This window comes from Talpa occidentalis, unplaced genomic scaffold, assembly GCF_014898055.3.
Source record: "Talpa occidentalis isolate TD23 unplaced genomic scaffold, MPIMG_talOcc4v2.1 talOcc4.3, whole genome shotgun sequence".
Taxonomy (NCBI): Eukaryota; Metazoa; Chordata; class Mammalia; order Eulipotyphla; family Talpidae; genus Talpa; species Talpa occidentalis.
Genome location: NW_023603184.1, coordinates 137,551,293 through 137,561,601, shown reverse-complemented (window position 1 = coordinate 137,561,601; position 10,309 = coordinate 137,551,293). Strand labels below are relative to the sequence as shown.

General features: G+C 53.1%; 2 protein-coding genes across 6 annotated transcripts in view; both read left to right on the top strand.

Moving 5' to 3' along the window:
* The first annotated feature begins 663 nt into the window (after positions 1 to 663).
* On the top strand, positions 664 to 7,392 carry SLC23A3 (solute carrier family 23 member 3). Its single transcript, XM_037521902.2, has 12 exons — positions 664 to 851; positions 990 to 1,147; positions 1,256 to 1,353; positions 1,570 to 1,640; positions 1,817 to 1,998; positions 2,196 to 2,319; positions 2,451 to 2,565; positions 3,534 to 3,787; positions 4,278 to 4,383; positions 4,660 to 4,827; positions 6,475 to 6,570; positions 6,665 to 7,392. The coding sequence occupies exons 1-12, from the start codon at positions 690 to 692 to the stop codon at positions 6,952 to 6,954; spliced, it is 1,824 nt and encodes a 607-aa protein (XP_037377799.1). The 5' UTR covers positions 664 to 689; the 3' UTR covers positions 6,955 to 7,392.
* Positions 7,393 to 8,012: 620 nt separating this feature from the next.
* Positions 8,013 to 10,309, top strand: part of NHEJ1 (non-homologous end joining factor 1) — a 79,388-nt gene continuing 77,091 nt past the window's right edge. For 2 of the 5 annotated variants that reach the window (XM_054700098.1, XM_037524073.2), the window contains exon 1: positions 8,013 to 8,110. Coding sequence is in view for 2 of the 5 variants with exons in the window: in XM_054700097.1 (XP_054556072.1) it covers positions 8,723 to 8,797 (75 nt within the window). In the remaining 3 variants the exon portion in view is untranslated. Of the gene's footprint in view, positions 8,111 to 8,665; positions 8,798 to 9,414; positions 9,470 to 10,309 lie in introns of those variants that run through there. The other 3 variants (XM_054700097.1, XM_037524072.2, XM_037524074.2) reach the window with 3 other exon arrangements.

Sequence of the window (10,309 nt, the reverse complement as noted above, 5' to 3'; positions counted from 1 at the left end):
TTGGCCCTGAAAGGTTTGACATCTGCAGTGCAACTGAGGTGGTTCCAAATGGTGGTGGTGAAGGGCCTCCCCTGGTGGCGCAGCGGTTGAGCGCTGGGCTGTGAAGCTGCCCGCAGCCTCTGCAGCCCTGGTTCAATCCACCGGGCAAGGGTCCCACATGGCGCGACAGACCTCTCCTGCTGTGCCCACTGCTCCGCTGTGTATTTCATCACTCTGCCTGTTCCACTCCCTGCTCTGGCTCTGGTGAATTCTCTCACCCTCCTGTGCTTCTGACTGTACCCAGTGCTTGTATAAATAAATAAATCTAAAAAAACCAAAAAAAAAAAAAACCAACAAATGGTGGTGGTGAAGAGGGAATATGGTCTGTAAAATCTCCCCAGGTTATTTATAGGTCTCCTCCCCACCCGTCCTACTTTCCAGAACCCGGTAAAGGGGACCAAGATGGAGAGTCTTGGGGGGAGGGCTCCAGAACATGTTTCCCCGGTTAATGGGTGATGGAATTTGCACAAGAGCTGGGCAAAGGTGAAAGGGCCGGGTCCTGCCTCAAATCCCTCATCCCTCTGCTCCGCTTCATTGGCCCCCCACCCTCTCCCACTCCAGGCAGCTAACTTCACACAAACTCTGACCTCTTACTCACTCTACTTCACTCTGGCCCAGGGCAGCCAAGACAAGACAAAAGGCAGGGCAGCATGAGCCGATCTCCACCCCCACCCATCCAACTCAGACCCCTGGGCTCCCAGGAGACCCTGGCTCCTCTGCCACCAGCCCCCACTTCCCCCACTCCCCCTCACTCTTGGGTCTCTCTGCATGGGCCTCTGCCCTGGGGCCTCAGCTGTCTTCTGGCTTTGCAGGTAGGAGACAGGTGCAGTAGTTGGGGCTGGCTGATGGATATTTGAGGGAATTGGGTATGGCATGAGAAACTTTCTGCAAATAGATGATTTTGCCTATATCTGAAGATTGCCCCTCTGTATTCATTCCTCCACCTGCAGCATATCTTGGTCCTCACTTCACTGCTCTGTGCTTTCCACCTGCTCCTGCTTCAAAATCTTCCCCCAGGGGGACTTTCTTACTCCCCTGCTCAGCTCCTGGCCTCCAGTCTCTTTTCGTGTGGTGTGTCTACTGCTCTGCAAACTTCAATAGGCAGCAGGTGAGGGGAACTCCCTGGATAGTGGGGTATGGGGCCCAGGAGAGTAGGAGAGCTTGGGGAGTCCTTTTGGCTGCCCATATTTCCAGATGGGCTGGACTGTTCCTACAGGCTGCCTCTTGTCCAGGCTCCATCCTTAGAGTCCCTTGTTCCTGCTTTGGTGCTGACCAGCCAGAAGCTACCTCTGGCCATCCGGACATCTGGAAACTGTGAGCAGAGAGCAAGTGTGTGGGGTGAGGGCAGGATTGGGGGGGGGGTTATCTGCACACGCAGGTGTAGGTGGGTGCAAGATTGAGATTGGGCAGTGATGGGACTGCTGGGCACTGTGGGGTCTTGGACCTGTGCCAGGCATCAGCCAGGACTGCAGAGTATTGGGTTCCTGTCCCATTTCCCTCTTTCTTCTCCATGTCCCCAACTTTTCCCAGCCTCCCTGCTGCGCTTGTGTGGGGGGCCTGGCTGCCATAGCCCGGAGCTCTGGAACACATCTCTCCGAGAAGTAAGTCCCGGAGGATAGGGAGCAGGAGGGCTAAGGATCATGTGGGGAGTGGGGAAGCTCAGGTTCCCATTTTGAGGGACTGAGATGGCCTGGGGGAGAATTTGTTAGAAAGTCCAGGCTGAGGTCAACTCAATCTGCGGAATGTTTTTCCTCTGTGCTCTCCTCCACCTGACCAGGTATCTGGGGCAGTGGTGGTATCCGGGCTGCTGCAGGCCATGCTGGGGCTGTTCGGCGGTCTTGGCCATGTGCTCCCCCACTGTGGGCCCCTGGTGCTGGCCCCCAGCCTGGTTGTGGCAGGGCTTTCTGTCCACAGGGAAGTGGCTCTGTTTTGCTCTGCTCACTGGGGCCTGGCCTTGCTGTACGTAAGTCCTGAGAGGCGTGAGGTGCATGTGTGTGACCAGTGGGGTGTGCGGGCTGGGACAGGGCAGAGCCTTACCAGGATCAACCCCTTCCATGGGGGCTTTCTTCTCCGGGCCCCCATTTTATGGTATTTTGCCATTCCACCTCCATTACCCCCTGCTTCCTCATGTTCCTAAAGCTCCTTCTCTTGCCCAGGCTTATCCTGCTCCTGGTGATCTGTTCTCAGCACCTGGGTTCCTGCCAGTTACCCCCACTACCCTGGAGGCTAGCTTCAGACTCGTCAGTTCACACTCAAGTCCCTGCCTTCCGGCTGCTCTCGGTAGGTGGGTCTGGGCAGGGGCCGGGAGGCTAGAAAGGCTGCTATGGAAGGTTAGCCTCTGTCTCCTCCTCCAGCGCGGTTTGGAAGGTTCTGTGGGAGGGGCTCTTCTCTGTCTCAGTCTCGCTCCTCAGGTGCTGGTCCCAGTGGCCTGTGTGTGGGTCCTCTCTGCCCTGTTGGGTCTCAGCAGCGTCCCCTTGGAGCTGTCTGCCACCACCCAGGTACCGTGGTTCTGGCTGCCGCACCCAGGTAGGGGCCTCTTCCAGTCCTCTTGCTCAAAGAAAAGTGTCTTTTCCTCTAAACTCAAGATTTAATGACTTTCATTTATGAGTTAAATCCTGCATTTTTTTAAACACGCAGGAGAAATTGCCAGTCTGGGGGGCGGCGGGGGGCGGGGCAGTGCTAGCCCTCACCAAAGGTGTTTTATTTGGTGTTAAGAGGCAGCTATAGTTTCTGAAAGTCCCAACCCTTTCGATTCTCCTCACCCAGTTTGCTCATTTATGTTACCTTGGCTTTTAGGCATTTGAGCTGGTGTTCTAAGATTGCCTTAAGAGTCACTATATGTGAAGTGTGCTCATTCATCAATTTAATAAAGGTCTGTTGAATGTTGATCATGTGCTGGGCACATAATAGGATTGTTAATGATAAACAGTGGCTGCTCTCATGGAGTTTATAGTCTGTTGGGGAATACAGATACTAATAGTCACCCAAAGTAACTAAAATTGCAGCTGGTAAGTGTAACAAAGGGGAGATACATTGTGTAATGCAACATTATAATAGGGAATTTGTTAAATTTTTTACTTTCAGAAAGGTCAGGTAAGGTATGCTTGAGGAAGTGGTCATTAAACTGAGATGTGAGAGATAACTAGGACACAACTGGATGAAGGCAAGAGAGAAGAGCATTTTAGGGGGTGGGCGTAGCATATGCAAAGGCACTGTGGTGGCTGGTGGCACAGCAAGTACAAGGCACCTGAACAAGGACGTGTATCTGGAATGGAGGAAGTGAGGCTAGAGAGAGGGAAGGATCAGATAAAAAATTCCTAGCAGAACACAGTAAAAGGATGAATCTTTATCCTAAGATTCCAGTAGTTTTGTCCCAAGGCGTTATCTTCAAAGACAACAGAGCCTGTAGGACTCTTTCCACTGCAGGCTGTTGGAGACGGGGGGATGCTTCAGATTTGAGTCTGGCCCCAAGGTGGCTCTTTCTCTCTCCCCAGCTGAATGGGACTGGCCCTTGCTGACACCCAGGGCTTTGGCTGCAGGCATCTCCATGGCCTTGGCAGCCTCCACCAGCTCTCTGGGCTGCTACTCCCTGTGTGGTCGGCTGCTACATTTGCCCTCACCACCTCCACATGCCTGCAGTCGAGGTCTGGGCCTGGAAGGCCTGGGCAGTGTGCTGGCTGGGCTGTTGGGGAGCCCCATGGGCACTGCATCCAGTTTCCCCAATGTGGGCACAATGAGTCTTATTCAGGTATGTGGATGGGGATGGGTGGGGGTAGCTGGAGATGCAGTAGAGAGAAGGCAACTCACAGGGTAGATGGCCAGCTGTGCACAGCTGTCAGGTGCCTTCTATCCATCATCTCATTTAGGGACAGGGACTATGGGGGGACCCTGAATCACAACTGAACTTCTTTGCCTTGGGCACTGTACTAGGACAGGAGTCCCGGAAGAACAAGTCAGATGAAGTTCCTGTTCTCCTGGGGAGTTGATAAAGGGAGAGCCAGGCAATTTAAGAAACAAAGTAGGATAATATCAGACAGTGCTAAGTGCTATAGAGAAAAGGAAGCAGGTGGTGGGACTGTGGCTGAATAAAGGGGACTGCTTAGGGATCCGAGGCAGAGAGCTTGAGATGCTTCTTGAAAGGGTCACAGAATGAGAAGAATCCCAAGAATGAGGAGGGACTAGCCACACAAAAACTTGATCAAGGAGGCGGCTGTTTCCAACATCCCTTCTTCACGCAGGCTGCGTCCCGGCGAGTGGCCTACTTGGTGGGGCTGCTCTCTGTGGTGCTGGGGCTCTCCCCGAGGCTGGCTCAGCTCCTCACCACCATCCCACTGCCTGTCCTTGGTGAGTAGACAGGCATATCAGCAGGTCTGGTAGGGAAGCAGTGCCCTCCTCCCTGGTAGCCCAATTGGCTGTGGTTGGCACCCTTTCTTTCTGAGTAGCTTCCCCGATGTGTGGACAGAGACAGTCAGTTTTCAGCCCATCCTGGCCTCTTGACTGGGCTTCTGGCAGAATCAGAAATGAGTCTTTTGGTCCCCTCCATCATGGCCTGCCCCTCCCTGCACTAGCCCCTTCTGTGTCAGCCCTCTCCAACCCCTCTGTTACTTCCCTATGAAACAGGTGGGGTGCTGGGGGTGACCCAGGCGGTGATTCTGTCCACTGGATTCTCCAGCTTCTACCTGGCTGACATCGACTCTGGGAGGAATGTTCTCAATGTCGGCTTCTCCATCTTCATGGCCCTGCTGCTGCCAAGATGGCTCCGGGAAGCCCCCGCCTTACTGAGCACAGGTGGGAGGGGGAGGGGAGCTGTGTTGCTCAGTGTCCTCGGAAAGCAAGGGCTGGAGGCCTCCAGCTCTCCGGGCTCCTGGCTTCACACCCTCTCTGGGATTTGGTGTGAACAGTTCGTCCACTTGCTCAACACATTTAGTGAGCAGCATACTATCCCTTTAGGGCACTAAGGGGCCTACAGATGGTACAGTTTGGTAAAAAGGATGAGATGTGTGGGGCATAGCAAGAAAGGTTCCAATAAAGTGCTGCACTGCTCAGAGGTGAGAGAAGGTTTCCATCTGAGACAATCCAGGCACATTTCAGAGAAAGTAACGTTGAACTGGTCTGGAAAGATGGCCAGATTTCAACATATTTGATGAGGTCATTCCTGATGGTGGAGCCATCATAAAGACTGAAGTAGGGAGTCACAGGGTATATTTGGGGAGCAGCAAACAGGTGAGTTTTTTAGCTCACGTTAATAAAGAGCCATGGTTCTCCACTGGAGGTGATTTTGCCCCACAGGGGACATTTGGCAATGCCTGCAGACGTTTCTGACTGTTATAGACAGCAGAGAAGTGATTGTTACTGGTCACTAGTGGGGAGAAGGATGCTGCTAAACATCCTACGATGCACAGGACAACCTCTGTTGTCCACATAAAGAAGTATCTGCCTCAAAATGTCAGGAGTACTGAGGTTGAGAAACCCAGGCTAGAGCATAGTAGGTAAGAAGTGGGGAATGAGGGGGTCTTTATTTTATTTTTTTAAAGGTTTCCATTTTATTTTTATTTTTTATTATTTTTTTTTTTTAAAGATTTATTTATTTATTTATTTATTTATTCATACAAGCACTGGGTACAGGCAGAAGCGCGGGAGGGTGAGAGAATTCACCAGAGCCAGAGCAGGGAGAAGAGCAGGCAGAAGGACCGAAGTACACTGCTGAGGGGAGCAGCGGGCAGCAGGAGAGGTCTGCGCGCCATGTGGGACTCTCCTCTGGTGGCCGGGGAACAGCCGGGGATCGAACCGGCACTGCAGAGGCTGCGGGCAGCTTCGCAACCCCGCGCTCAACCGCTGCGCCACCGGGGAAGCCCCCATTTTATTTTTATTAAAGATTTTTAATTTATTTATACAAGAGCTGGGGTACAGGCCAGAGGCATGGGAGGGTGAGAGAATTCACCAGAGACAGAGCCAGGATCAGAACAGGCAGACGGACCGAAAGCACTGCTAAGGGGAGCAGCAGGCGTGACAGGAGAGGTTTGCCTCACCATGTGGGTATCTCCTTGGCCAGCTGGGAATTGAACCTGCACTGCAGAGGCCGCAGACAGCCTCACAATGCTGTGCTCAACCCGCTGTGCCACTGGGGAGGCCCATGAGGGGCCTTTAATCCCAAACTTTCCAGAGAAAGGGAGCCTGGATCAATCAAAGCATATCTGGTGGGCATGTGGATGCTTAGAAGAAAGAGTGTGATGTGGGGATCCTGTGGGAAGGTGGGGTGTGGGAAATGGAGAGGAGAGGGACAAAGGCGGGGTGGGGGGGGTTGAGAGAGATGGAGCAACAATTCAGAAAGATGTGTCCTTAATCCAAGACTTAGGTTTTTGGCCTGAAGGATGAGAATCCTTGATCTTGCTTAGGATCAGAATTCCCCTCCTGCCTGGCCCTAACCCCCTGTAGGCTGGAGTCCCTTGGATGTGTTACTGTGCTCACTGCTCAGAGAGCCCATCTTCCTGGCTGGACTCCTGGGCTTCTTTCTAGAGAACACCGTTCCAGGTAAGTTAAGGCCAGGTCCTAACAGGCTGGGGAGTATCTAAGAAGTCATCACTCCCTAGGTTGAGCAATGGCCTAATCAACTTTTCTCTTGCAGGAACACGGCTGGAGCGAGGTCTAGGTCAAGGGCTGCCATCTCCTTTCGCTGCCCAAGAAGCTTGGTGGCCTCAGAAGTCCAGGGAGAAGGCTGCTCAAGAGTACCAGCTTCCTGTCCCTGTCCAAAACCTGTGTCCCTGCATCCCTCAGCCCCTCCGTTGCCTCTGCCCACTGCCTGATGACCCTGGGAATGAGGAAAGAGGGTCCGCTGAGCCAGGAGAGACAGCTGACTTGCTATCTGGTTTGGGGGAGCAGTGCCCTGGGTCTAACAGAGAACATCGGTCCCAGTAATTACCAGGCCTTCTATATCTGCCCTGGTTGGTATAGCCTTATCTCCCAATTTGTTGGAGTTAGTTCCCAGGCTCTACTTTCTCCTAGAGAGAATGTGTGTGGGTACATGTGTGCAACCTCCTGTATAAAATGGGCCCACTTAGAAGCCCCACTTAGTTAGATATTGCCTTTCTTCATTGGGCCAAAGTTCCACTGCAGGGGAGCATGGTACAGAGGGCCATGGATGAATGAAATTCTGCTGGTGAACTATCAATACCATTTGAACCCCAGCATTTACTTGATAAATATGAATGACGCTGCTGGCATTCAACGTCCTGGACCTTCCCAGAGGAATAAGACAGGGTCCCTGCCTCACTCAAGGTACTTTCAGTTTAAAGAAAAACTTATGTCATTACTAACTAAAATCCAAAATAGAAAGCAGTCTGTAATAAAGATTTAAACGACGCAATAGGAGCAAAGAGGAAGAAGCAATTCTGATTGGGAACAGATGAAAAGGCTTTCCTTTTCCGCAACAGTACTAAACCTGGACTTGCTCGACAAGTGAGGAGGATTTTTGGTTGTGAAAAATGGATGGTTAGAATTTTGAGGCGCAGGTATCCAGTGGTGACGGAGCCTAAGTATGGGGATGAATTTTGGGAGAAATGAGGCCAGAGGTGAAGGATGAGGTCAGACCCCGGGGCTTATGCCGAGGGCTTTTAGCAACTGGAGCGCCGGGGAGGACAGGACAGTTAATCTAGTGACGTTCAACCCTCCGATTTATTGGGGGATTAAAAAAAAAAAAGAGATTGGACAGGCAGAGGGAAGGGGCGAGACACGGGTTAATCCACAAATCCACATCCGGACCCCCTCTACAGGGCTCCCCCGGCATTCTTTCTTTCTTTCCACCCGGCCAGCGCGAGCCCCGGGAGCCTCGCCCTCCGCACCCCTGCAGCCGCACCCCGCGGCTCTCCGCGCCCCTCCCGCACGCCCGGGGCGCTCCTGCAGTCAGCTCCCGGCGCCCGGACGCCCCGCCCACTCGGGCCGGGGCCCCGCCCACTGCCCCAAGACCCCGCCTGCGCGCTCGTGTGTGTGGGGGGGGGGATCGGCCTCCACGCTAGGCCTTTCTCGGGCGGCCAGCCCAGCGGTGAGGAGGGCGGACGCTCTCGCAGCCACCACGGTAGGTGGGGTCCGGTTGGACTCGGGGCCGGGGCCGGGCGGGGAGGGGCTGCTCGCACCCGCGGGCTGGCTCGGGCCGGGGCGCGCGCCCCTCTTAAAGGACCCGCGCGCGACCGGCGCTCCGGAGCAGGCCTCCGAGGGTGGGCGGGGCCGCGCGTGCCGCGCGTGCGCAGTCCGCCTCCCGGCTGCGAGGCGGGGCTGGCGAGGGTTGTGGGCGGGCCGTTGGGCGGGGGGAAGCCGCCGGGGGCGGTCCTGTAGCTCCTAGAGGCGCCCCGGGCCGCGTCTTAGCGAAGCTGGTGCTGGAGAAATGGATGGTGGAAGGCGAAGCGCCTTCCAGCGAGGGCGGGTAGAATGTGGACGCCCGCCAGAGCTCCTGCGTGGGGCTGTGGTAAAGGAGGCGAACGTCTGTCCCTCAGCAGGCGGACGGGGCGCGGCCAGCCTCAGGCGCGCTGGGCCGTGCTGCCCTCTGCAGGCCGGCGGAGGAACTGCGCCGAGAGGGCCCTGCGGCCGCGGGGCGGGGTTCCGCGGGGACCCCCTTCTCAGGCCACCCCGCCCCGCTGTGGCCCTAGTCGCTCGCCTCCCTTCAGGCCGGAGTAATAAACAGGGAAATCTGATGAGCGGGATGGTTAAAGGCGGTCTTGAAAGAAAAAAAGAAAAAGTTGAGATTCATTGGCCCCAGGCTCAGCAGGTGTGGGAGCAGCCCCCCCCAGAGGTGCTGAAGGGCTCAGATGTTTTTGTGGGGCCTGTTGACCCTGGCCCGTCCTTAACTACCTCCTTTCCTACCCCCAGACCAAACCAAACTACAATCGACCACACAGTTTAAGGGTCCTGAGCTTCCAGGCTTGCCAAAGTGACCGAATAGGATAATCCAATTTTGGTGACTTTTAAAATGTGTATTGGGGTGCCTGTGCCCAGAGAGAAAGGCTGATGACTTCACCTGGGTTTGTGACCTTTGGCAACGTGGAGCTCTGGCCTAGTGAAGACACGCTTCATCATTGTTTAAGACCCCTTCTGGTAGGAAGGACCTGGGAAATGTCACTGGAGTACCATTCTCCCAAAACAAGGTTTTGAAGCTGCTACAAATAAAAAAATTTATGTATTGCGCCCATCTAGTGACTGTAAAAATTAAATTATGTTACAAGGCCGTGCTTCAAAACCTAGTTTATGGTGGCTCAGACTGAGAGAAATATGACTGGAGGAACAGAAGCCTGTTTACCATGTTAACGAAATTTAAGAAATGCCTATTATTTTCTTATTATTCCAAGAGTCTTTCCCCCGTCACTTTGTATTTCTAGACTGAAATAATAATTATATCACTTTTTTTTTTACCCACAGGAAAAATGATCAAAATTCCTGTCAAGTAACTATAGTTACTGAACATCTACTAGGTTAAACCTACTAATTTAGCTGTCGAAGTGGAAATGTTGGTTTCCAGAAGTTCCGGGATGTGCAGCAGGGAGGCTGGGGTGCGGGGGATGAGCACCGTGGAGGCTAATTCAGCATTTTAGCCTGGGTGCTGTGTCCCGTGTTCATGATCTCTCAGTCCTTCACTGTCTTGAAGAAGCAATTTGGGCTCATCTGTTCAGTTCTCTTTGATGTGTCATTGATCCTTTTGAGCATTTGGGATGATTATGGAGTTCTTCCCCCTAAACCTGTATATTCACATAAGAACAAATTTTGCATGCAACTCCAGAGGATTCATATGCATAGGCTCTAGAAGAAGACCCCTGTTTTAGGGAATGCATGTGCACGTACACATATGAAATTCTGATACATTCTAAAGTTTTGTTTTTATTTTGTTCAAGTTTTTTTTAAACATTTATTTATGCATACAAGAACTGGGGTAAGAGCAGAGGTGCTGGGGGTGACAGGCTTCACCAGAGACAGAGTAGGGAGCAGGACAGGCAGATCTACTGAAATACACTGCTCAGAGGAGCAGGTGAGACAGGAGAGGTCTGCTGTGCCATGTGGGTTGCTCTCTGGCCGGCCCAGGGATTGAACTCTTGCTGCAGAAGTTGCTGATAGCGTCATCGTGCTGTGCTTAACCCCTTGCGCCACCAGGGAGGCCCTCTAGAGTTTTGTTTTTAGATAATCATCAAATAATTTGAATTTTCCTTTTTTAAAGATTTATTTATTTATTTATACAAGCACTGGGTACAGTCAGAAGCGTGGGAGGGTGAGAGAATTCACCAGAGCCAGA

Bases quoted from the DNA above. Each gene is read 5' to 3' on its own strand.
- SLC23A3 (XM_037521902.2), top strand. From the start codon at position 690: ATGAGCCGATCTCCACCCCCACCCATCCAACTCAGACCCCTGGGCTCC. The intron at 1,148-1,255 runs GTGAGGGGAACT...CTGTTCCTACAG, and splicing joins CAAACTTCAATAGGCAGCAG to GCTGCCTCTTGTCCAGGCTC. The intron at 4,828-6,474 runs GTGGGAGGGGGA...AACCCCCTGTAG, and splicing joins CCCCGCCTTACTGAGCACAG to GCTGGAGTCCCTTGGATGTG.